A 27,220-nucleotide genomic window follows, 5' to 3' on the forward strand; every position below is an offset into this window, starting at 1 on the left:
ATTAATTATCTGCTAAAACAACAACACCATTTCGATTCGTACAAAGCTTCCTGTTCACTATTGTTCAGCAAAAGCGTGCGTTCTCAGCCCGCAAACGTTTGTTGTATTTAGGGCTTTTTTGTTTGTATTTTGCGCGACTTGGTGTAGTGTCACCCGTGCCCAACCTGTTACCGGGCACCAACCCATTAGAGCATCATAATGTTTTTATGATGCTTTGAATGCTTTCGTAGGTTACGTCGTGTACCCGGTCGGAAACTGTGGACGTACGCCGTGTCAAGGTTACAAAATTTGGTTCGTTCCTGGAAAGCAAACAGCTTGCTTTCAGTAACTGGTAGTTCTGTGTGTTTTCCGGAAAACGGAAACGTTCAACGTTACAAACCGTCAAGGTATTTGCAGAGAAATTTACCTCACAATAAAGAAGTAGTTAATTGTCAGCAAATAAATTCCAATTTAGCCTGTACGCAGCAAAAAGCGAAACTGAATAAGCCAGTAATTATTTTCCATCTTAAAATAAGACGTTTCTCTTCAAAATTAAGCAATCCCCAAAAAAATGCTCCAAAAAACTCGTTCTTAACGGGAAACAAAGCCTTCTTGGGCACGGTTCGCACGGAAACATGGATGACCATCCCTTTTGTTAGCGGTCGGCTTGGTTTTACGGTTTGCAGATTTGGATAATAGGTGGATCTGATAAAGGGGCCTCCGTGTCTATTGGTAAGGCATGTTAATAAGAACGTTGAACTTATTGCTCTTTTTTGTTATTGTAAGCAAAAGTCTTGTCGAAGAATCACAAAGAAAACAGAAATCTGTAGTTGGTTGTTTCACCTGTGAGAATTTAAAGGCCTGCAAAAGCTTGAAATTATTTGTGCTGGGAATTTATTTACCATTATTCAAGCCCTTTAAGAATCTTTTCCTGTCGGGTTAAGATTAAGCAGGAATAATTATAGTAGGAAAAAAATGTTTTTTGTAATCATAAATTTTGCTAGTTTATAGATAATTACTCTAGTTGAAGTTCTTTATAAGTGTAGAAACTTCATAGCGACTTTAATCATGTTAACACTACAATTATGGCTTAATGCTTCATTTTGAGTCCATTTTTTTGAGTTTAACAATTGTAAATTAGTTTATATAGGCTTTTACATATGTATTCACACAAAGAACTCAAAAAAATATATCCAGAACTTTTAAACTGGTAACATAATAATAAGTAACCACTTATAAGAAAAGCTCAAAAAATGCTTAGTAGTTCTAGTTGTAATGACATGACAATATCCTTTCCTATTCAACATTTTAGTCTTTTAATTTTTCAAATAATTCAAATAATAATTTTTGACCATATTTATTATTATACTATTTCATATATGGTAAAAATTTAGAATAGCTTAAATCAATTCACTCCAAATGGTTTTTTTTATTAAAGTTCATAAATAAACTAAAACATCGATAAGATAAACTAATTGAAATAAGTATTAAATAAAAAATCCATTTTATACAGGTCGAACAAAAGATCGCGTGCCTCATTATTTCGGGGATTAATACAAATAGTTCGAATATTATTTAGACCATGTCAAAAATAAAATTTCACTGCAGTGAATCAATAGACGACGAACCTGTAAAAACAAGCAAGCACACAATTAAATATACTAAATTCATTCCTTTCTGTCATCATTCGCGTCAATGAACCGATACAACACAACCGTTCCGTTTTGAATTTGACTAATTATGTTTCTTTTTCTTTGTATTTTTACTAGGTTCGATTTTAATGTTTCACTTGCTGTGGGTTACTTGTCTGGGATACAGAATTCTGAATGTTGTAGTTTTGTGGTATTTTGTTTTTGTTTTTGCTGTTACCGATTTTGCAGTTCATTCTGCATGAAATTGTTTAAAGTCTGCTTCGTTACTAACACCACCACCACATAATGATTTCCGTTCGATTTGTTTCTTCTTTTTCTCCCAGTAACACATTTCGCTTTACAGTACGCTTCATCTGCAGTATAGATTACAATCGTTACACACGCATTGTTGTGCCACAGTGTCCAGTCAGGCTTTTTAGTTTTGTTCAATTTTTTTTTTGTGTATTGTTTTTAGAAAGGTAGTTAAAAAAGAAAACAAATTACGTTAAACAACAATGTACAGTTTCGAGCTTCGGTTTTCATTTTCTAATCCCTGCTGCTGCTGTCGCCTGTTGCCTGAATGTGCTTTCGGCATTCCCCGTTCGTTTTCGCTAGTTAGCTCTCTGGTATGGTTTTTGTTAAGTCTTTTTATCTTCTTTGTTTTGCAATGTACTTACGACAATGTGCAAGTTGCACGCTGTGAAGGATGAACCGGAAAGTGTAGAATGTTCATGATTAGTTCAGTTGTACATCACGCAAAACACCCAAAACGGAAAACAATCTTGTATATCATGATCAAAAGTTTCAAAACACTATGGGAAAATGTTACACTTTACGTTAGAGGGTTTCTTTTTACCTTGAATAATGGGAAAGAGTTGTTAGTGTGTACGCTAATTTTTACTTGTTTTGATAAACAGACAGTTTACTACATCAAAACTAAGAAAATAAAAAAAACAGGAAAAAACCAAGGAGTTGTGGTGAATATGGAATTTACGCCTTCTCGTCCTTTTACACCAATCAGTTCTTCTGTACTTTTTTTTTGTTTCTAAATGTAACTGTGTATGTGTGTGTGTGTGTTTTGCTGTAGTATAAATTTTTCCAAAAGGATCAGTTCTTGCTTGTTTCCAAATTTAGTCCGAATAGTGCGAACATTCGACGCAACCACATTCATCCCCATTGTGTTCTTATACTAACGTACAAATGTCTCAACATAACATAAAAAACTTTCGACTTTGCTCTTGACTTTTGTTACCATCACAAGCAGCTAAATACAATAAATTCTTTTTCTTTCTACAGGAGCGATTTGCAACAATTTTCGTGTTCTTTCTGTGTTTTTTTGCTTTTGTTTTGTTTTGTTAGTTAATGTTTTTTAAGTTTCTAAAAACGAAATAAAATTGAAGAATAGATTCACTTTTCTCTTCGACTATTATCTCAACTGTTTGTATGGTTGATTTGTTGCTTTGTTTTGCATTCCATACGTTGCCATGTTACGTTGTTTTGCGAAAGAATGTTTCGCATTTAACATTTGTGTTAGTATGATAGCATACTTTGTGCGTTAGAAAACATAGACTGTTGTTTGGAATTGATTGTTTGTTTGTTTTATTTATTTGCTTGAATTCAGCCACGCAATGAGACGTAATAAGAAAAATTGATTCCGCTTTAGCTTTCTCATCAGACTACCGCTTTGCAGGAGCAAACTTCAGCAAAGCAAATACCACAAACTCTAAACAAAAAGTTGCTTATCCCAAATAAAATATTGCACAAAATAATAATACCTACATTAGTTGTTAGCAGATTGTACATGTGGTGTAACTTTATTTCGATCGTGTTAGTTGCAAAACAAAAACCGTATCTACGACGTGAATATCCCGACACAATACGATTATGCTGCGCAGCTGTCTGCACGTAAATCAAGGTGTATACAACCCTTCTGTGAACAATGAAACAAAATTAACACAATGATCATAATAAGGATTAATCAGTTTATTTCAAAAAAAGGCTTTCCTTCGTCCGCTCAGTGAATCATTATGCAGTATTCTCATTAACGGTGTTTCCTTGTGTTTGTGTGTGTTTTTGTAAGTATGTTTTGTATTTTTCATGTTTGAATGGGATCATTTAAAACCTTTCAATCGGTTTGTGTGTTTATTTTCACCCTTTGTTTTTGTGTTTTTTTCCTTCCTTTTGCCTAACATTTTGTCCTAACTTGATCATGATGATTATAGAATAAATGTTCAGTGAACTTAAGAGCTACCCGAATTTTGCTATTGTGAGTTTAATGTACTATCATGTATATCAACTTGTTTGTTGCGTTCGCGATTCTTCCGCTAATCTTCGGCGTTTGTTTTTTTGTTTGTTTGTTTTTTGCTTTCTGCTTCTCCTATCAGTCACATCACCGTTAGTGAAAATGTGTGTGTGTGTATTTGTATCGGTTTTTTTGTTTTTTTGTTGTTATTTTATATGTATACCTGATTCACGGATACCCTGATGAGCGAAAGAACGCCACGCTTCACATTTTTTTTTCTTTGCCCCTCCCACATCTTCGTTTTCACTAGTCAAAAATTATTCGTATCTAAAGTTTCTCTCACATCGCGTTTAAATTAATTTAAATTATATTAGATTTCATCAACGTTGCCTACGCCCTATGTGTCACACCCGGATAACGTGCCTGCCCCTTGCTTATCCGTGCTTAAACCTTTTTTTTTCTTCTCTCCATCCACTGTGTTTTTTTGCTTAACTCATCATTCTTGCGCTCTGCTTACAACTATTGTTACTTTCTTTCCCTCTCCACTAATCATCACTATGTATATAATAGTCTATATGTATAGAATTATAGATAACCATTTAATCATCGTTTTTACTTTGTATGCATCATGTGTGTGTGTGTGTGTTTTCTTTTCTTCCATTTTTGTTTGTTTTGTTTTGTTTTTGTCTCCTTACCGTACCGTGGTGTGTGAGTGTGTGTTTTTATTTTTGTATTTGTATCATCGTCACCATAATACACGGTTTTCGCTTTGCCGCACGCACCTCCGCCACATTCAGAAGTACTGCATACAAAATGGAGTTCAATCACTAAACGCTAATTCATTACCATTATCTCTCACCGGTCCGTATGCAATACGGCAGAGCGTAACATTTTGTTTGTGTGTTTGTCTAAACCGCTACGGTTTTGCACAGACGATAATGTCCCTTTTTCCTTTGTAGGAACTCGTCCTGCTGCTATGTTCTAGATTCGTGTATTACTCGGTTTTGCATGTATGTACGTTTGTTCCGTTCTGTACCATTTCTGCGTGTGTTTTGTTGTTGTCTCCAGTTATTTTCCCTACCAATTAACAGTTCTGCACGGTTTACTGGTTTTACTTGTTTTTTTTCTTCTTCCCACCAGTTTTTTCTTTAAATATATTTTTTATTGTATATTTTTATGCAATTTATATATGTTTTGTTTTGTATATATCATTTAAGGCAATTAATTCATTACATTCATGAAAAAGTGAAGATGATCAGGCGAGTTAAGGAGTCTGATTTCAAAACTGTAACTGTGTTCCATTTCGGCTTTCGTCCATTGTACACGCACTATGCTACAGTCAGTTGTGTTTTGGTTTTACTTTTTCTATGTTTGTTTTTTTTTGTTTCGTTTCAATGAGTCTCGTTTGAGTTGGATCCATGCATCCAAATGCATTTTGTATAACAGTTTCATTATCTCTCAAATGTATTTGTGTGGTTTTAGTTTGATGTTGTTGTCGCGAATTTCCTCCAGAACATTCCGGATACCTTGTCTAAACTTTACACAATTACCAAACAACTACCGTTTCACAGTCGTTTCTAGAGCGTGTTGTTATACTATTTTCTCCTCCCTCGCACGGTTTGTATCATTTTTTCTTTCCATTTGTGTTTTGTTATACCTTCCTTATTCTTTCTCTTATTTCTTCGATCGCTTTAGTTTTGTTTTAAATATAGATGTATATATATGTATATCATTCTGCTTTGTTTCTATCCTCATCTCTATCTTTCTCTTTCTCTCTCTATATATATATATACCTATACATATAGTTTTTCATATAGAAGCACCCATACATTTATAAGTTCTCATTTCATTTTCGGTTCGAATTTGTTGTTTTGACCGTTTTGTGTGTCCTGTGCCTAACATTCTCAATTCGAGCCGAATTTCTTTTGATCTATTGTGTACCTTGGTTTACTACTGTCTTCTTTTTTCTTTGTTTTGCAGAGTTGTAAAACAGATTTCCGTTTGTATGTGTGTGTGTATGTGTTTGAAGGTTTTGTTGTTTAGTTTTGCGTAGAAGTTACCAGAAGAAAGATCATTGGCCATATGTGGTTGGTCAACTTTTGTTACCTTTATTTTGTACACAATCCAGAAGGAATGATCAGTACATATGTATCGATCATAAAAAAAGAAAGCATTTCATTAAACTATGAATTATTTGGAAGTGTGCGATTTTTTTTCTCCTCTGGTTAGAATTAAACAACACTTAATCATTTTTAAGAAGCTAGCAATAAAACATAAAGCAAACATTGCTGGAACGAACCAACCCAACGAAGAATTCTTGTACGATGAAAGATGAGATTTTTGCTATTTTTAGATTTTGTTTCTCTTTTGTAAACTTCTGCTAATTTTGACTTGTACAAAATGTCAACGAAATCATCCACTCCTAACAATATGTGCTTCCAAGGATGAACTATAAATTGTTAGATTGTGTTGTGTGTGTACTTGTCTGTGGAGTGTAGAGAGTGCTAAGCGAAAAATTGTCCTACAATATTCTTATTCATAGTTTCAGTACGATTTTTTTCCTTCATTGTTGTCTCCCCTCCTTCTTAGCGTTCTCTCAGTCCTGGTGTCAAGTTTCGTTACTATGTGTTTTGCTTCTTACGTAGGTTGAAACAGAACGCAATTTAGTAGTGTATCGCATGCACATTTCTCTATCTTATCGAAAACCTAATTTCGAATCCTAACGTTATGACACAGGACGATGGAATCATCAAAGCAAACAACAACAAAACAGTGATGAATAGCCAACAAAACAGGAGGAACACAGTTTCGTATGTGGGTAAAAGAAAGGCGCAATAGAACGATTTTACCACGACCTACGAAAAGTGCCTAACAGTCTTCCACTGAGTAATGGAAGCGATAAAAGCATTTGCAGGGTTTTTTTTGTAGCATACTCATTAATAGTTTCCTCATACAAAAAACAGGTCAAACCAGCCGCAAGCTTGCGTATCGAATCGAATCTTTTCGGATGCCAAAAAGGGTCGATTATTTAGCTAGTACGAAGGCGTAAGAAAGAAGCTAGGGTGTGCGAAACGAATGTGTACTTAGCGTAAACGAGTTTTAGTAGAAAAGTCTATTTCGGTTCAGTTTCAGTTGTTGTTTTGCTGCTTCCTTTTCGTTAGTGAACTAATACTGAGCGAAAAGGGGTACCATTTCTAACAGGTAGGGCCGAACAAAGTGTTACGCAAAGGATGAATTTCCAGTTTGATAGTTTGCCTACCACGGGATACTATATTTTTGACACACGCACACATACATACACATACGCACACGCTCTTTATGTTCCAAAAAGTTTTGCCTAGACCATATCCAGCAAATGTAAGATAAAGGGTATACCTAAGTCACTTACGCTAAATAAGAAATAAAACAAAAAACACATACAATTAAGCGACCCTAAACGAAAGAGAGAAAGGAAGAGATTCTATTCTGTCTGGTTCAAGTGTAACAGCTTTCTGGCTTTATCTTTATGTACCTTTTTTGTTGTTGTTGTTTTCATATCAATTTCTCTCTTTCTATCGGAAAGGTATTAACTAAAGAAATCAGACTATTCAGTTGCAGAGATCGGACAGCGCCGAGCTGCGATGGTTTAACACATCGGGTCTAAAATTTTCCTAAACATACCGGCACATTTCCGGTCCATAATCATTTCCCCATCCATTCGCTACGAAATAAGTTGTCCAAACGAAAACCAAAAATGGTAAAAAATAAAAACAAACAAAATAATAAATCATCCTTCTTTGTTTGCACGTTAGCCGCTTACGAAGAAATAAGAGAAAAAAACCCTTAAACGAAAGGAAAACAAATAAACCGCACTGCGTTCGATGCGTCTTAAACTAGTCCAAACTGCAAAACAATAAGTGCACATAATGCGCAACATAAAACATGTCGTTTTTGGTTGGATCTGATCAGATTCAAACATTCGAACCGTTCGAATCATCAAGCTCCGTCTCGCTCCTATATCGACTGATCATTGCACTTTTTAATGTTTGTGTTCTTTTTCCCCTTTTGTATGTATTTGTGTCTGTGTGTGTGTGAGAGAGAGGGTGAATCTGTACGTACGTTATGTCCACCCCTAAAGCGGGTATCGGGCGTGTACCTTACGGTTTTAATCCGGGGTGTTTTTTGTTTCCTCCCCCTTCGCTAAACTACACAAACACGCGTGGAACGAACAGTCTAATCCTTGTTGTGTGTGTGTGTGTTTGTTTTGTTAAAAAATAAAAAGAAATAAATCTTCTTTTAAAAATAGACAATAGAAAACAACGATCAGCATATGATCCATGATCGAGGCACGAATATATGAATATATATATAAAAAAAGAAAGGAAAATAATTTAAAATACATTTCCTTTCTCGTCACTTCGTTCACCCCATTCCATTCGCTACCTATTCGGTCTTCATTTCCCTAGCCATGCTTCCTCGATTTCCTATGCTATGCGTCAGTGTTATCGACTTACGAGTTATTAAAATAATATAACAAATCTTGTAAATTCATTTACATCAACAATTGCTAAAGGTGCATACTAGTTTTCTTTCCCCAAAAAACTGACGTTGCGCTTTCTCTTTGCGGGTTTTTTTTTCTTCCAGCGTATGTATGTATGTTTTTTGTTGTCGTGTGAGTGGATTGTTTTTTTTGTTTGTTTTTATGCTTTTTCTACTCCAAAGTTTTCTTTTTCCTCCTTTTTTTCTTTTTCTTCTGCCACCTCGGGATGTTTTTGCTTCGTGTTCGTCTTACTACGTCTAGCCACACCACCGCGAAATGATGTTTTTGAGCAGTGTACAGCTTAAGGATTGATGCCGGCCGACGCCGTTAGGTGGGCCTCACCGACGCCACCATCGTTCTGGATGATGATGATAAACGTATTGTTGTTGCCATTGTTTGTATTGCTATCCGTTACCGACGGTGGTCCTATTGCTTCGTCCAGCTCGCTGGCAACGATCGGGTCCGCTCTGCGTCCGCACGACGACAACGACGACGACGACAACGATCCGGACGATGCCGATGAGGAATGTTGATACTGCTGCTGCTGGGGATGCTGCTGGCTGGAATCGTGCGATATCGTGCCGATTGTTGACTGCTGCTGCTGCTGTTGTTGCTGCTGATAGTGTCCCTGTTGCGGCGACTGTTGCTCTTGATGGTGGTTATGGTGGTGATGGTGGTGCTGCTGTGGCGGCTGCTGATAGCCATGATCATCCTGTTATGTCATCAGGTCTTGCTGCGAGTCGATCGAGAACAGCTCCTTGTATAGCGCCGGGAAAACGTATTGCGGGTGATCCTGTTTGAACTTCTGTAACGCTTCCATGTGCATGATGGAGAGCTCACTGAGAGTTTGTGTGAGAGAGAAAAAAAAATCATTAGAACATATTTTTAGAGAAAGTTTGCGTGTGTGAAAACTTACCGGAAAGTGGGGATTTTGTTGAGCAACGTATCGAGCACCGTCACGTCACCTTTGAGCGGTGCATGGTTCGCTTCAATCTCCTGCCGGATGGCGGACATACTCATGTTGAACAGCCGCTGTATTTCCGTGTTACCTCGTACACCATTTCGTTCTACAATGGAAATAATGCACAAAACGGCGTGTAGTTTAAAGTGTACGATATAAAAGGCGGGCTAGAAACAAGCAGCAAATGGGGCAAATAATTGGAAATTCTTACCAGGCCACAGTAGCACCAGACTTTGATAGAGCGCTAGCTCCGTTTCGGTCAGCTTCAACTCCGTAATACTTTTCGCCGTCTCGAATATACACGCCACCAGCTTCATCTCGAACGAATCGGACGTGTAGAAGGCTTCCTGCGGTAGCATAATGTCACCGTACAGCACGGAGTTGGTTGAGAGATCCATCAGTCGAGACATGCGCACGATCGCCAGCTCGAACGAGCCCGTTTTGAGGAGTAAGATCTGTTTGCAAAATGAGATTGGCACAAAACGATTAGATCCTTGAACTTTGTGCCCTGTTTGGTTAGAGCAATTAGTTGTAACAGTATGCTAAGCTAAGTTACTACTGATTGAAATCTAACGCGATCGTCACCGAGGTTTTGTTAGTGCTGGGCGTACGTTTGTCTAGCGATCATTAACTTCTGCAAAATCAAGCACTACCCCCGAGGGGGGCAGTGCGTAATGCAAAAAGATACGATCTACTTACCTGATCGTCTTGACTTAATCGCATAAAGCCCGGTATCAGCTTGGCAAACTCAATGATCTGCTGTATCATGGCCGTTAGCTTCTCCGCACAGTCCAACCATAGCTCCTCCTGGGTCATGTTCTTGTAGTAGAGTATGCGGGAAACATCCTAAAAGAAAGCACGCGCACACGGAAGTAGTTATTGAGGTTGGAAATGGTATATGAAGTTGTCCGTTTTCATACCTGTGGTTTTCTAAACATGTCGTGCACTATCTCTAGCTTGTGGTTGGTGTTGGCGTGCGCTTCAGCAAGGGTCTTTATCAGCACATCGTTGATATCACCTTCGGCTGGAAATAGTAAGAAGAGGTATCATGTAGCAGTGCTCCTCAAAAGCTGGAACTCATCAATGGACATTCTTGCTGAAGTCTGAACAATTTCCCAATGAGTAGGATATAGAGCGGTTCTCCTAGCAGTGGTGGTCGGATCAATGCTAACTAAGGTAGGTTAGTGAGCTACGGACTATTATTGTACATACTAAGAGCGATTAGTGTCCCATTACCCCATCGTGTATGCGAATCGCAGGAACTATCATCCTCGCCAAACGATACCGGTGTATTCTGGTGATGGTGATGGTGAGCCTGTGAGTGCGAAATACCATCCGAACCGGTACCACCAGCCGTGATCGGATTCTGGCAGCAGTCATTCCGTCTTAGATTACTACCAGTGACATCTAGAGGATGGTTTTTGGGTTAGGAGTGACCGTGCAAAAATCAAACATTGTGTCGTTGCATTAGTAGTAACGGGGAAGATCACCGTGCGTTACGAGGGTGTTATTTTTCAACATGATTTACAGGACGTTAGGTTAGCGTTACAGGTTAGCGCGTGTTTGGTGATCATATTGGACAGGGTATTTGGTGTTTGTGAATATCATATCCGGATAGTTCGTTTAGATGCATAGTGTAAGGGGGAGGCGGTAAAGAGGAGAAAGGAAAGAAAGAGAGAAAAAGAAAAGAAAGAAATACAATTCGATTTCGAGTTAGTAACGCGTGGTGGATAGCATCTACGGGGTACAAGCATCCAGCATCCCGCCAGCGAAGGATTGTGAATGATGAAGGGATGATGGCTTAGCGGTTCGGAAAGCAAGCATGTTCGGACCACAAAAACCGCACCTGATCCGGAGACGGGCGTTGGAACTGTTGTGGCAGCCACCGCAACTACGGCCGTCGTTGCCGTTACAGCGCCCATACCACCGACGCCATTGGTCGTTACCATCGTAGCGTTACCCATCTGATGCTGATGGTGGTGTGGATGCTGCTGCTGCTGCTGACTGGTGGGTGGCGATGGCAAAAACGTAGTCGAATCAACAAAGCTACCGACAATGCTATCCACATTGGTGAGCTGCTCTTGCTTGATGGTTATAATTGTACTATTACTGGTAGTGCCATTGCTGCTGTTGCCGGTGGTTTGATGGTTGACCAGTGCCGTCACAGCAGTTCCTTGTTGCTGCTGCGCTTGTTGCGGGATCGTATGCTGTGCGGTACCTTGTCCCGTTTGCTGCTGAGTTGCAAGTCCCCGGGGACCACCGCCACCATCATTGACGCCGCCTCCGTCTGAGCCGGCGATCACATCACTGCCGGTTCCAACGTTGGTGGTGGTCGTGGCGGTCGTTTGCTGTACACGCGCCAAACGGATATCGTTCAGCGTGATCGCCCGGTTCTGTTCCGGCGAGCCATCCTTATCTAGAAGGTGAGGTGTTAGTAGCAGAAGAAGAGGGTGGAAGTACGATTATGGGTTATTTACATCGCCTGTCATTGAGGTGTTTTGGTTAGTAGATGTGTGTTTCGTGTCTTTGTATATGGGGAAGGGAACAATGCACAGTGAATGGAAGATAGTTATGCTGATAGTGCTCTACACAGTTAGTTGGACATGCACCCACATTGTCAGTATTGTGATAAATGGTTAGATCTTCGATAACAGGAAGGTGATTCGATTGGCGGAGAGCAATTTAATCAAACCACAGCACCAAGAACTTCTATTGCTCTTAGGAATCTTATGAATGAAGATCGCAGTTCTTAAGGTATCTTAAGAAGGATCATTCTTTTTTTTTTTTGGTTAAATGGTAGTGTGTTTTGGGATCGCGGTGATATGATACTCACTGTGTCCACTTATGAAATCTGAGTCTATCATCGTACTTCTTGGTTCATAAGTTGTTGTACTATCCACGTAATCGGCCGAGATGTCGTAGCCCATCGTCTGCTGTGGCGTCACCGAGGTCGAGTAACCGTACGGGCTACTGTAGCCAACCTCGTTCGAATATGTGTAGCTGTTTAAATTGATAAAAAAGCGCAAAAGTTAGTGGAGGTTATTGAGTTCCACGGTTGAAGTTCCGCCGATATTACCCATTGTAACCGTGATGCAACTGATCGCTGCTGGAAGGTGTCTGCGTATCGAACACGGAACTGTCCGGTGCTGCGTCATTTTGTGCACGCATCTGAGCCCGATGAAACCGTACCTCGTCCTCGACCTTTTCCCTTTGCTTCTTTGACATGCGTCCAAATTTGACAGCTGAAACGAGAAATTAAACATTCAATGCCGGTTGCTGTGGGACTTACGTCTAGGTATGGAAAACCAATGTATTTGCCGTTCAACTATGGGAGCTATCCAGTTAAAAAGGGAAATACAAATGCAAACCGATTCTATACACGATTGTTAATTGAACTGAATCTGAGATAACTATCGCTAGACAGCTGGCACTAAAATGCTTATCCTGATGTTTGTTCTTTACCCAACGCCCCGATGCTGATATTCGCCGACAAATGGAACATATATCGACCGACAATATTCCCATTCCCGTACGGACACGTCTCCAATCTCCAGACGGGTTTGGCAGACATCCCGGTTACGGGCTCATATGTTGGCGCACAAAATGTTGGCCCAGGTCCAGGAGATTATCGATTAAAAAAGCATCCCAGCATACCGATGGGGTAGTAGTATGGCGAACACCAACAGCAAGAAAAAAAAACCTGCGAGAAATTCGTCTGACACTATCGAACGCGTAACTCACACAAAAGAGCCCATGAGTTCCGGGGTTGGATGAGCAAAAACACAAGAAGGATTCCATACTGGAGAAGCAACAAAAGCGCTAAACGTGTCTCGATGAGTACGTCAGGTGGAGAAACCATAACCGAGAAGGATCGATGTTCCCGGTATGATCCGTTCTTACCATTTCCGTTTTTCTCCTAGCGTTTGTCCACCCGCTCTAGTCCGACTTTTTGGCATATCTCACTATTGCGTCGTATGCTGCCAGACGGAACGTTGCAAGATAACAGAGATGAGCACCGGTGAGCACGATAGGAATGGAAAAAAGGGGAAATTGCATCCGGAACTTTTCGGGAAGCTGTAGGTAGCTTGGGGTGGAGTCGGTGGAAAATGCTCCATCGTGTTGTCGCGGCTGTAAAAAAGCCACCCTGCCTCGTACTCGTAGATACGTATATACATGTGGGCACACGCCCATGACAATATGGGTGTATACGTGTCGTATGCATGCGGGACCATTTTGGGATAGGTCAGGTACGTTCGATAAACATGCACACCCCATTCATTAGAAGTGCATCAAACGGCTCATTGTGCCGTGGATGAAAAAAAAAACGGAACAGTGTGTGTTCGTGTGGCGCCCATCATTGGGCCGTTTTGTTGATGGACTGTTTTAATTTTGCGCTGTAGCTTTTGTCGTTTTTTGCTGCACGTTTGTGTGTGTGTGTTTTATGTTCCATTCTTTTTTCTTTTCCTTGTTGCCATCTATACTGATGTTGCTCGAGGGTCGAGAGCCGTTCGTTGGCTGATAGCGATGCATGTTAAAAAAAAGTGCATTAGACGGATGCAAAACGGAGATGGCTGGAATTGAGACAGGGTAATGTTACGCTTTTATGCGCACGCGTTGCATAATCGTTGCACTAACGCTGCTGGTGGATGGCGTTGCACATTGACATCGTTCATGATGAGCCGGGCAACGGTCTGGCCAGCGGTCTGGCATCAGAGGTGGTCTGGAGCATCGTACATCGACCCTTTTCGCGTTCTCGTTTGTTTGGGATTTAGCAGATGGAATGCTTTAGAAATTGGCATCCAGTGCATACCGTACATACATAGATAGTGGATAAAGGGAGGAAGGGTTGGAGCGAGGGAAGATGTGTGGGAAGTGATGCGATCTCATCGTCATTTAGCTTTGTATCTTATGACTCTTCGCTTCTGTCGAGTGGTAGAATGATGGAACAGTGGAATGGAATGTTTATTCTAGACGCTAGACTAACGGTTTGGCACAGAGTGTGTCTTCACAACGATGGCTTTCGTCACCAGAAACCGTACCAGAGACGACTTTACTTTCTGGAGCGAATGTTTACAACTAGAAACAGCAATAAGATAATACTTTTCGTGACAACAAAAATGAGGCAGAAGAAAAAAACATGCAACAAAAACCTGGCGTCTCCATCGACCACCGTGGAAGCAAGACGTTTAAGGCATGAATTAAAATCTTAATAAAAAAGTGATTAATATAATGTGTTTGTTTTGGAGGAATTTTTTGTCCCCGCTTGAGTGCACTTCAGGAAGAACTTCTGTTATGATTCATGTGACATCACCAATGTAACAAGTAGGACCGGTTTCCGTCTCCCTTATACACGATCAATCGTTCCTAATTAAGATCGATTATTTTGCTTTGCCTTACCATTACCGCTCCAGATAATAGGCCGGTCGGTCAGGTTTGTTTTGTTTTTTCTTTGCTCACTTCCACCGCAAATGCTATCATTCCATCAACGCAACGATGTCTGCGCCCTTCGAAAAAGGCGGCCAGACGCATCAACGTCTCATGTACCGGCAAAACTTTCGCTTTCCATTAGGAGGTACACGTTTCGCGCACACCGTGGGAACAGCAGGCGAAAACAAATACATCCAACTGTGCCGCGTTGACCTATTTTACCCAGTGGCGGCTTATGCAGTTTTTTGGTGCAGCGATGACCGCATGGAGGTGTACGAGCTGGAGGGTCTGTTATCAGAAATGTTTGTTGAGGAAGCGATTCTTCTTCTTCTGTTTCAATTTCGCTCGGTTCGACCGATTGGTCAGAAGGTAGAGCGTCCATTTTCCAAAAAACCTACCCCAACACGGAACTTTTCAACAGAGTGTCTAGACGGGGGTGAGGTATTGATAGGAACCACCTATCCTCCGCTCCGCCCTCCAACATATCTCCTTAGCCACACAGTCAAATTCATCATCGGTAGAGGTTTTTGCAAGAATTGAGCCGAATTTAGGTCAAATGGCGCGACAAGATAGGAGAATCCCGGTAGGCGCACCGGTTGCCTCGAGAGGGGAAACAGGGCACGAAAAATAAACAATATTCTTATTGCAGGGCGTGCAATTACGTACCGAATACGCAAGTGCGCGAGTCACCCCGTCGGTTGTCTTTGTAAGTCTGGCGTACGGAAATCGCAACATGATAGCTGCTGGAGTTGGTGTTTGTTTAGGTGATAAATTTTGCACCACTACCCGGCACCCGGCATCATCTTTCACCCTCTTTACTGCTCTAAAGGCGGCAATAAGCATCGTCATTACTGGCTTGTTGCTTTACGTTCGTTGTCGTTGTCCGTCCAATCAAACGATAACGTGACGCGACCTGATGCCGATGGGCAAACATTGAACATTTGGTTGTATGCGTTTTTACAAAATGGCAAAAAAACGAAAAATAGTCTCTGTTTTTGAGTTACCAAGAGAATTTTATTGGCAAGACAATTAAAAAACTAAATAAAATAAAATAAATTTTACTATTACGACACTAAAACTACAGAATTAGTAATTTTGACTGAAAGACTTCATTTTCTTTAAAATAGTATAGGTAATTAAAACAATTTTAAAGTCGCATCTATTTTTGAAGATCTACTTTTTTGTGCAATTTACAATAAACAATAAAATATAAATCGATTTCTATATTGTTTATAAAAAAAAATTGCTTTAAATAATGCTTGAAACGTTTGATGATTTTTGTATTGAAAAAATATCCATTAAATAAGTTAACCGAATTTTTAAATTATGACTTTCTATTTCGTATGAGTATTAAGAAAAAAACAATAAAAAAAACTCAAGGTAAACGAATGCTAGACTGGTTGCACTAGCAGCAAGCCAACCATCAGTGCGAGCTTAATGAAACGAATAGCAAATAACAACGGCAGACGGAAGAAGCAAGCAAGATAATGTGGGCCATTTGCTGTGCTGCTGGTTGCTGATGCGCACTTCAATAAACGTTGGCTTAGGTCAGGAATGGCGAGCAACGGGCAATTGCCTGCAGAACTCGATTGCGAAATTCGTACGACCTGCAAATAGACGGCATGAGGGCATCAACGTCGCTGCGTACAACCGGAATAGGCAGTATTTGTTTCGTGCCGGTAACGATTGTTATCAAGTTTGCAAATGTGGATGAACAGCAATTAATGGGTTAGATAAGTACGTGTGATTGTTGTAAGCGTGATAAAAATAATGATTGAACATTGTATAGGTATTCAGGCAATTTTGTTTTGATTGGGGTATAAATAATTTAATTAAGAAAAAATCTCCTTTTGAGTTTTGGTACTTTACTGAGCACGACACATTACTTAGAAGACACTCCTTCGCCGTACCGGATTACTGTCAGTTAATTTTTTCCATGGTTAAAATAAATCACAAAGGGTGTGTTTCTTCTCCGGGTACAAACATCAATCATATCGCATCGCTTAGGGTGATCTGCCATCACCCTGGCTCCAGGGTGGTCGTATTTTGGCCCACCCGATACGAATCGCTTTGCATTATACAGTTGAATGTTCTATAAATACATCCCTTTCGTTTCCCATATTAGAAGATGGAAAATTGAACATACACACACACACACCGGCCTTCGTAGTGCGTGTGGCCATCTTTGCTGCTGCCTAATGTACACCTTGCGTCATGTACGAGATGCGTGTTACAAGCGAACAATGGTGACGCGAAAAGAGTATATGCAAACGATAGGAACGATATGTCAAACAAGCTGCTGATGAAGAGAGCCAGGTGATCAGATGGAGAGAGAAAATAATATGATCAATTTGTTTCTTAATATTTCCTAAGGTGTGTACACTTAATCATACTTTTTGACGTCAACAAAAAAAACTATTTTAATCAAAAACAAAACAAAATACAATTTGTTCAAATTGTTTTGACAAAATTAAATTATAATATACCGTACGGATAATTTTCCATCGCTCTCTACCATTTTCAAACTCTTAGCGATTTCTCTCACGCATGAAACAAACCACCCCACCCCCACCCCGTAGGGTGAGTTCCGCAAAGCAAGCAACGACACCTGCGATTACAGCTGATGCGTACGTGCCACGATTTGTCATACGGCATTAGTCCGTGTGCGGCATTTGCAATGCAAAATGCGAAAGTGTGACATTTCCGAAAACCCACCACAGGCCGGCCGGTCCCCATCAACCCACGGTGCGAAATTTCATAGCTGGTGCCGCCCCACGTTTTGCGATGTGTTGCAAAACCACTTCATTACGGCGGTGAGAGAGCTGTATCCTCCCACGCGTCCGAATTGGTGGTTGGCGGTTGTTAAAAGGAGGGATAGATTTGCCTTTTGCCACTCGATACCTCTGCTGGCAGCAGCAGCAGCAGCAGAAGCAACAGCAGCAGTAAGGGCATCAGTTAACATTCACAAGCATTACGCCATCGTTTAGAGACGACGAATGACGATACCCTTTTGCCCGGATGGCTTTCCACCACTCGGCTCCGCCAAAACTTCACCATCTCGATACCAGAGTTCACTCACCTTGCACAAACACACCCTCACACCAAGCGGTGGTGGTGGTGGAAAGGCGGGAGAACGGGAGAAATGATTTGCAAATTAAAAGCACAAATGCAACCGATTCGTGGATGAGTTTTAGCGGAAGGAAGCATCCTCACGTCCTTTACGTTCAAGGTAATGAAGGAAGTGAAGATGTGGAGCTGGTTGTAAAAGTTTACAGAATCCAGCCCTCGGTTCTCTAGTTCTCTGGGGTGTGTGTGTGTGTGTGTGTGTAAAAACGAGCAAGAACCAGCCGGGAACATCCTGCCATAATGGGCGTAATGCACCCGTATGCATTCCATGGCCAGTGCGGTCGTCGAGCGGGAATGGCCCTCGGAAGGCGAACACGAAACGAAGCGAATTAATTTATTGCTCTGTTATGCAAATAAATGCAATTTTCATAGTTTTAATTATAAAGATTCATCAAACGGAACGGATGTTTGCCGATTGTTTGTGCGAACGTTTGCTATGGTGGCGTCACTTCACGCAAGCCTGTTCCCTTTTTGCTTTTCCTGGATGCTGGACGTTGTGCATAATGATAAATCAGACAAATTACATTTGAATCCCTCTGGTACCATTATATTGATTGACACCTTGTCTGTTTGTAGCTACACTCGCTGTGTATATTGTTATGCATAGTTGGTAACATTCTTACCGCACTCTACGTTAACAACCTTAAATCTATTGAGAATAAACTCTTTCACCAGACAGTATTCCTTACTTGTTAACACTTGAAAGTTCCGTTTATTTCTGATTATATTCTATTTCATGCAACTGACAGATCACACTGTCACAGTGTTCCATCACTCCGGTCATTTCGTCTGATGTTGCCATAATATAATATCTACACTCCTCCTCAACATCAGTTACTTATTTTCCAATCCACTTAGCTTTCTAAGATACTCAATGCGAATACGCGCAATTGGTTTGGTAAGCATATCCGCTAACATATCTTCTGATGGACAGTACTCATACTTTACATTTCCTTTTCTGTAGAGATCTTTAACAAAGTTGTACTTTGTGTCTATGTGTTTTGTTCTGTTGCTAAATTTTTCTACTTGCAACATCTTCAAACAAGATTGATTATCTTCTTTAAGATTTATAACATTAACCTTCTCTCCTAAATCACTTAACAATCGTTGAAGCCAAATTGCTTCTTGTGAAGCTTCTGCTAATGCTATAAATTCAGCCTCTGCTGTAGATAAGGAGACACATGTTTGTTTACGACATGCCCATGATATTGTACCTCCACAGAACTTGAATAGAAATCCACTATTCGACTTACGATTTGCTGTACATTCAGCCCAATCCGCATCCGCATATCCTACTAATCCTGATTTATCCAACCGATTGCTTATTCTCAGTTTAAGATCTACAGAACCTTTCAAATAACGAACAATTCTTCGTAATTCATTCCAATCGCGTTGCGTAGGATTGACGAGTTTACGACTCAAAATTGAGACTGATGCCGCAATATCAGGTCTAGTATTACATGCAACATATAATAATTTTCCAACAAGCTTCTGATATTCGTAATTATTTGGAAGTGGTTTATCATGTTCAGTTGGCTTTAAATATCCTACATCGATAGGAATTGGTGATATTTTCGCATCTTGTAATCCTGTTGATTTCAATATTTCCTCAATATATCTGCTCTGAGAAATATGATAATCTCCATTTCCATCACATTCTACTTCTATGCCAACATACCTTTTAACTTCTCCTAAGTTGACCACCTCAAAATTTCTCTTTAGAGTCCTGCTTATTGACGACAAATTATTTTCATCTTCACTGGCTATTATTAAATCATCAACATAGATTAATACATAGCACCATTTGCCATTTTCTTGTCTTCTATATAAGCATTGATCCGCTTCGCTCCGTTTGAACCTATCACCTTCCAAGACTTGATGTAATTTGATATTCCATGAGCGAGCACTCTGTTTCAAACCGTAAATGCTACGTTTTAAACGACAGACCTTGCTTTCTTCATTCTTTACGATAAAACCTGGCGGTTGCTTCATATACAACTCCTCCTCAAGGTCTCCGTTTAAAAATGCCGTTTTTATATCATATTGTCGCACAATCATTTTACGTTTGGCTGCTACAGACATAAGTGCCCTAAAAGTCGTTTGACGAACAACTGGTGCAAATACTTCATCATATTCAATACCATATTTTTGATGAAATCCTTGAGCCACAAGACGAGCCTTGTACCTATAAATCTTATCATTGGATGTCTTCTTTAATGTATACACCCATTTACAACCCAATACCTGCTTATCTTTCGGGATATCAACTAATTCCCACGTATCGTTTCTTTTCATTGCCTCGAGCTCTTCATGCATTGCCTTCTTCCAGTTGTTACTATCAGGACTCGCCAGCGCTTCTGCAAGAGTTTTCGGCTCCTCCTGAAATGTAGTTTCAGCCAGACAAGCATATCGCATCGGCAATTTACCTTGAGTTGCACGCGTTGATCTTCTCAGCATTTCCTCATCAGCTACAGGTGCATCTTCCCAATCATCTTGATCATTAGAATCCGTTGTAGTAGAATCGATTGAAACCTCAGCTGGATCTTCATCTGTTGCTGACTCGAACACAGGAATTGACACCTCTTTATCGTCCGACTTGGCGCTCGTATTATTTTGCATCTCTTTGTTGTACTGCAAAAACTGCACATCTCGGCTGATCGTTATCTTTGATGTCAATACGTCAATCAAGCGGTAGGCCTTTGAATCTTCACTGTATCCCATAAGCTTGAGTTTTCTTGCCTTTTGATCAAGCTTACCACGTTTTTCGGTTGGGATATGGCAATAAACATCAACACCAAAAGGACGAATATGACTAAGATTCGGCTTAACTCCATGCCAAAGCTCATATGGTGTTGCAGATATAGAACGAGAAGGAAGACGATTTTGCAAATAATTTGCAGTAGCTACGGCTTCACCCCAGTATTCATCATTTAATCCTGCCTGAAACAACATACAGCGAGCCATTTCAACCAAATATCTGTTCTTTCGCTCTGCTGTCCCGTTCTGCTGTGGCGAATACGGTGCGGTGAATTGTCCAACAATGCCGTTCTGCTTAAGAAAATGTTTGAAATTTTCTCCAGTGTACTCTCCTCCATTATCGGATCTTAACACTTTTGGCTTCCTTCCAAATTTATTCTTCACCATTTCGACATACTCTCGAAACTTGTCCAGTACTTCCGATTTTCGATGAATAACATAAACGATCGTATACTTCGAAAAATCGTCGATAAACGTTAAGAAATATCTTTTTCCACCTAACGTCTCAGTACGCATTGGACCACACACATCCGAATGAATCAGATCCATTACTTCTTTTGTCTTGCTGTTCGACACCTTTGGAAATGGCACGCGATGCATTTTTCCACGTATACATACTTCACACTCATTTGAACATTTACATGGTTTGACTTTCATTCCCGGAACCATAAAATTCTTTAACGCAGAAATGTCTCTATGACCCAGTTTGCGATGCCAATCATGTATACACTCGGAAACAGCATATGATATACACTCATGCAGCTTTAATACAAAAAGATTATTAACGGGTTGTGCAATGACACCAATCGCCCCATTTCGACCGATAGTTGCACCTTCCGCATTAAAGTTCACTTCGTATCCTTTCGCTACTAATTGCCGTACCGATAGCAAATTCGCTCTCATTTCTGGAACTAAGTACACATTATCAATTGTTATCGTATGAAACTTATTGTTCTTGTCTAATGCAATAAATTTGCCCGATCCTCTTCCAATTGACGTTACTTTTCCACCATCAGCAACACAAATCACTTCCTTTACACTGCTGTCTAAATTATCGAGAAAATCTCTATTGTTCGTAATATGGCACGTTGCACCGGAATCCAAGATCCATACACCAGCACTTATTTCGTCTGTAGTTGTGAACGCCCAATTGAACCTTTCATCATGAACAGCACTATTCACTTTGTGGTCGTATTTACTGCTTTTCGCTTCTTGGCCATTGTCTTTCCACTTTTTCCATTTCCAACAATTTGCCTTTTTGTGTCCAGGACGCTTGCAAAAATAACATTTTTCATCTGTACCCGCCTTAGAGACGGCATGCAAAGCAGTTTCTGCTTTCACTTCTGAGCGGTTCGATCGCTTTAACCACTCATCGATTAGTTTCCCCGTAACCAGATCCATTGTTAAGTCCGCGTCGGGTCTCACTTCCAATGCCGTAACCAGCGTTTCGTACTCTTCAGGTAGACTACCGAACAAAATGGCGACGAGCCAGTGCTCGTCAAGCACAGCGTTTTCTTGCAAATTGTTCAACTTTGCCACCAAGTCCGTCAGATTTGCAATGTGTGCTTCCATATCACCCTTTGGTTCTAACCTAAGCTGACAAATTTTACGCATTAGCGACACCTTTGTACTTAAAGTACGTTTCACGTGAACTTTTTCCAAATTGTCCCATGCTTCTTTCGCTGAAGATGCTTTTCTTATATGCGTTAGTTGCGAATCATCAACTAATAAACCAATCGTGGCCATTGCCAGTTGATCTTTGGTCGTCCATTTTGCAGGCACCACCTCTGGCTTTGTTTCACTGATCACTTCCCAACAACCATCCTTTATGAGGAGCAGTTTCACTTTGAAACTCCAATTATCGTAGTTGGTAGCATTTAGCTTCACAATTTTGTGCTCTATTTTGTCGTTCATTTTGACCTTTTAATCAATATTGATTCCTGGAACCTCTGCCTGGGCCCATAACCTATTGAGAATAAACTCTTTCACCAGACAGTATTCCTTACTTGTTAACACTTGAAAGTTCCGTTTATTTCTGATTATATTCTATTTCATGCAACTGACAGATCACACTGTCACAGTGTTCCATCACTCCGGTCATTTCGTCTGATGTTGCCATAATATAATATCTACAAAATCAACGTGAAAACACTCAACCACTTCTTGGGGTTTTTTTTGCGTTTTCTTTTCTGCCATGACACTTGTTGTTATTGTACCAGGCAGATCAATTAGCGACAGCATTAAAAACAAACATTTGCAATAACGAAACAACGACAATAAGTACAAACAAAAAAAAAAGGCAGCATTCACTCAACAAAACAAAACACTCATTTGCAAGCGTGCAGTTGAATGCCACTTCCCAGGAGCAGTTAGTGCATCCTTTGATCTAAATGACATCACCAAACGGGTACCACGGTCGGCGTAATTAAGTGCGTCTTCATTACGGTACCGCGTGCCCGTTGCCACTTGAAACCGGGAATGCAACGAAACGGAAGACGGATTCGTATTGCGTTCTTCGCACTGGATGGCTGCCCCACTACGTGGTATCGTTTGCAGGAACACGTTTACAGTAGAAGAGCGCCTTTTCATTCTACCTCGTTAACGACACCGCACTACAAAGTAGCTACTTGCTAGGGTTTCTTCTGGGTTTATTCTTGTATTTGTAAAACAGGAAGCTATTAAAGGAATGCTCGCAGCAAAGATAGAGAGCTAATGCTCGTCCGTCTAACGATTGGATGAAACTGGATGCTACTCGAGCATTGCTTCCGGATGAATTGACCGTAAATCATTCGACTAAACGTTCGCTTGCAGTGCAGTTGCAGCGGGAAGTTTATTTCTCGATTGGTTAATAGTTTTTCGGTTTTTTTTGCTACTAAGTTTAGCAAAAACGAACTGTCTGTTTATCCTTAAAGGAATTATTTGAGATAACTATTAACCTTATTTAAAAATATTTTTTACATTACAAGTCTCTTCTAAAATATGTCGTAATGCTGGGATTATTGCACCTTTCGACGTAGAGCGTATTTCATACGAATCGTCAGTGAAGAATCATTTGATTAATAAGTTGACGATCCAAAGAGAATCATGAATCTTCATGAGAGGGATTTAAATTAATTAATTTGGCTTAAAGATTCATCCAGATCACAAGAATCTGAATTTAATTCACCCAACACTTATTTTTTCATGGAAAAAAACCATTTCAATATAGTTAAAAACTCAAAACATATTACACAAGCTACTCGCTAATAGATGGCGCTGGTAAATAGTGCTAGCATTAGATCAATGATAGTTTTAATTCCTTCCTGTTCTATCGGTAAAAGCTAGTTCAAAGAATAAAATAAATAAAAATGAAGTTGTAGGGTTTTTTATGATTGAAAAATTTTAAACCTGTATTAATTTAGTTAACAGAAAACTTCATAAATCAAACATTTAACAGAAAACAATTTAAATGTGTTTTGCATCCTGAAACGGAAGTGAAGTTTTTTTCTTCTTGAGTATTAAATTATATAAAATTTATTTTCTTATCAGTTTTTAACATCATTTTGCATGTTTTATACATCTGCATGAATGTATTGTAAATCGTTTTTTTTTTCATAGCTTCCTGTTCGCTTCAGGCAGAACGTTCCAGTTCTCCCGATGAAGTAACGCTAGAATCGGAACAATGGGCGATCGCAATGTTTCATCTATGCAAGTGCTAAATACAGTGCCACGGTAACGCTTTATGCAAATTTTCCATCGTCACACACCTCATAAAAAAACTCCCCCTTTCCCTCCCCACCATCTCGCGACCAACAAAGAATAGAGTAAAAATCTAATATTTTGTCAGCGCAATGTGTCCGAAAGGGATCACGACCATCGCAACCGTTCCCCGAATTACGCGAATGCGTTCCGATGCGTAACCCTCATCTATTTTTTTTCTTCTTCAAATATTACGCCTCACGCAAGGTATCGCCCTGCGTGACGTACACCCAACGTCCGCTGCTCATTCTTTGCCCCAAAAATAAAACTAGCCCTAGCGCGGTTCTAACCGTAGTTCCACCCGCGCCTAACGAAGCTGGACGCATAAACGGTTTTTGGGCCTCCCGCGAGCACTATCGCTATGCTAGTGTTACGCGCCCTTTTTTTCACCAAATTACCTCCCCTCCCTCCCCCTCCCTCTCTCGAGAACCATGCGGGACCATCTCGTCTCTGGCCCACCGTTCCCGGTTTTCATCATCACCGACCCGTAGCCACGTGTAGCACACAATTCTTAGTGGCTGTATGCATGTGTGCATGGGCTGTGTGTCGGAGTATCGGAGAAGGTGAATAAACTCTGGCGCGGCAACTATGCGCTCTATGCTGGCGACACGTGCGAGCGTGCGTGCTACTTCCCATTATGCTGGGAGCCCCCATGGCAGTCACTCACCGAACGATAGACGCTCAGCACGGCCAACTATCGGAAACTATCGTACGGTGAGTGGCGCTGGGTGTCACAAGCTAAATAAGCGACTGACGTGAGCAATTTTCATAATATAATCGTTGATTTTCATTATTATTTAATTATAATTAACATCTTTAAAAATAAATTTCGCTAGGCAACAACCGTACTTTTCTGGTACTGGTTTCTATAAGACCTTAGAGCATCTGGTGAAACGAAAAAGAAAACATTATAATACCTTATACTTTCACAAGGCAGCAGCATGTGGCCATAATCGTCTGGCAACCACGTAGCACGTTTTCTCCGTTTCATGGTTCTTTCCCGAGCGGACAAACAAAAGCTTCACCGGCACATTTGCCACATTTGAGTGTGGAGCTAGATTGTTAAATATTTACATTCGTTAACTTCAAAACTGACGAGCATAATGGTTGTTTGTTCTATCAGGCCTACCTATTCAACGTGGGGGGACTTTTGGGGGGGAATTTGGACACACGCGCGTGTATTACTACTACCACGAGGTTGGGCGGTACTGTCCCATTCGACAGTAACATCTTTCGCTGCCAAGGGTTCGCTCTTTGCCTTTAGCGCCTTGTGCGTGAGTTTCGGGTTTCTGGGGGCCTTCGACGGGAAACAAATATTTGATAAGCCAAATGCACTTGCGTCCAGCTACGTTTCCATATTAATTGTACCATCGAACAAAGGCTTTGCATCGAAGCTTTTAAAATAGAGGAAAATAGAGCTAAAACACATCATCGTGTTGTGTTGCATTGTACTACATGCAAAACGAAAAGTTACATTTACATGAAAATGATTCACCCTCCCTGCTGGTGTGTCGCTCATTGTTCTCCCAAGCATATTTATGGTAGTGCCTGTACACAAGTACAATAAGTTAATTCTGATAGCTACAACTACAGTCCAATTCTACTACCGAAGCTAGTTCTTGCCTGCTATCACCACTTCCCACGTTATCGATTATTTCGGTTTCTTACGCTTGGAGCGTAGCTTCCGCCTTTGGACACCCTTTCCGGACGGTGCCATTACCCTTATTATGTTTTTCCTCTTCCGGCACGAAACGAACCTTTATTCGTTTCGGGCGGAAGTCAAACCTTCCTTCGCACAGCGATTCTAAATGTCCTTTGTGTTATGGTGGTTTCGCTTAGTCACCGCACTTTCCGTGTTTTGACTTCCACGAAACAAAATCAATCAGATTGTTTAAGTTATAGTTTACTGGTATAGTTTCTGGTAATATTTTAATGGTAATACCCTTTAAGGTTTGATACATTAATTTTACAGCAAGTCTAAAATTCAGATTTAAGAAGAAATCAACATTTGTAGATCAATGATGAAAAATACATAATAAGGAAAATAAAATTAACTATTGCTTTCTTCATTGGTTTTCCATGTCTAAAGACTTATCACGCATAATCACCATAATCAAGTACTTACCGTCACGACTCATTCCCAGCTTTAGGCACTTTTGCAGTCGACAGTACTGGCATCGATTTCGGTTAACCCGATCGACCACGCACTGCTTATTTCGCGGGCACTGATAGTTGACGACGGAGCTCTGTGACCTTCGGAAGAAGCCCTTGCAGCCCTCGCAGGTGATCACACCGTAATGCACCCCGGACGACTTGTCGCCGCACACCTTGCACGGTATGATCTCGATTTGAGCTGGAAAGAGATAAGAGGGAGCGAGTTAGTAAATCGTCATTATTACAAGTGTATAAAATGGATGAGTAATATGGAAGTAATGGAAAATTTTCTTTTTATCTGAAAAATAAAGAGGGTTAATATAACTTAAAATATTGAATATGTTTGAAGCTTGATTTCTAGAAACAAAGGTGTCCAGTTTTTTTTTCAAATCAAGTCTTTTAACTCTCTGTTGGAATCCCTTAGTCTAACCAGAAACAAAAAATCGTCCTCCATCAACTACATCAATCACGGTACACAAAACCCTGGATGGGAACAAGAGCGAAAAAAAAGGAAGAAGCAGATAAATCACACCCAAGAATTCTCATACGCGCACTAGCGGTACGTGATGTGTCCATCATTTGGGAGCGTTTGCTTTTAGCCATCTTTCTCCCGCATGGCGTGTGCGAATGGTCTGACTGACAGTATGTCCGTTCGGTCTGACGCGTGCCCCGTCGACACGCCGTCC

At 40.4% G+C, this 27,220-nt stretch overlaps 1 protein-coding gene across 6 annotated transcripts in view; it reads right to left on the bottom strand.

Moving 5' to 3' along the window:
* Nucleotides 1–7,087: 7,087 nt before the first annotated feature.
* Nucleotides 7,088–27,220, bottom strand: part of LOC125764460 (probable nuclear hormone receptor HR3) — a 71,651-nt gene continuing 51,518 nt past the window's right edge. For 2 of the 6 annotated variants that reach the window (XM_049428738.1, XM_049428736.1), the window contains 8 exons: nucleotides 26,506–26,733; nucleotides 12,409–12,574; nucleotides 12,166–12,332; nucleotides 10,253–10,356; nucleotides 10,032–10,178; nucleotides 9,544–9,787; nucleotides 9,288–9,438; nucleotides 7,088–9,210 (listed from right to left, as the gene is read on the bottom strand). In XM_049428738.1, coding sequence (XP_049284695.1) covers nucleotides 9,087–9,210; nucleotides 9,288–9,438; nucleotides 9,544–9,787; nucleotides 10,032–10,178; nucleotides 10,253–10,356; nucleotides 12,166–12,332; nucleotides 12,409–12,574; nucleotides 26,506–26,733 — 1,331 coding nt within the window. In that variant the 3' untranslated portion in view covers nucleotides 7,088–9,086. Of the gene's footprint in view, nucleotides 9,211–9,287; nucleotides 9,439–9,543; nucleotides 9,788–10,031; nucleotides 10,179–10,252; nucleotides 10,357–10,544; nucleotides 10,740–11,178; nucleotides 11,749–12,165; nucleotides 12,333–12,408; nucleotides 12,575–26,505; nucleotides 26,734–27,220 lie in introns of all 6 variants that reach the window. The other 4 variants (XM_049428733.1, XM_049428734.1, XM_049428735.1 and 1 more) reach the window with 4 other exon arrangements.

Source organism: Anopheles funestus, chromosome 2RL, assembly GCF_943734845.2.
Source record: "Anopheles funestus chromosome 2RL, idAnoFuneDA-416_04, whole genome shotgun sequence".
Taxonomy (NCBI): Eukaryota; Metazoa; Arthropoda; class Insecta; order Diptera; family Culicidae; genus Anopheles; species Anopheles funestus.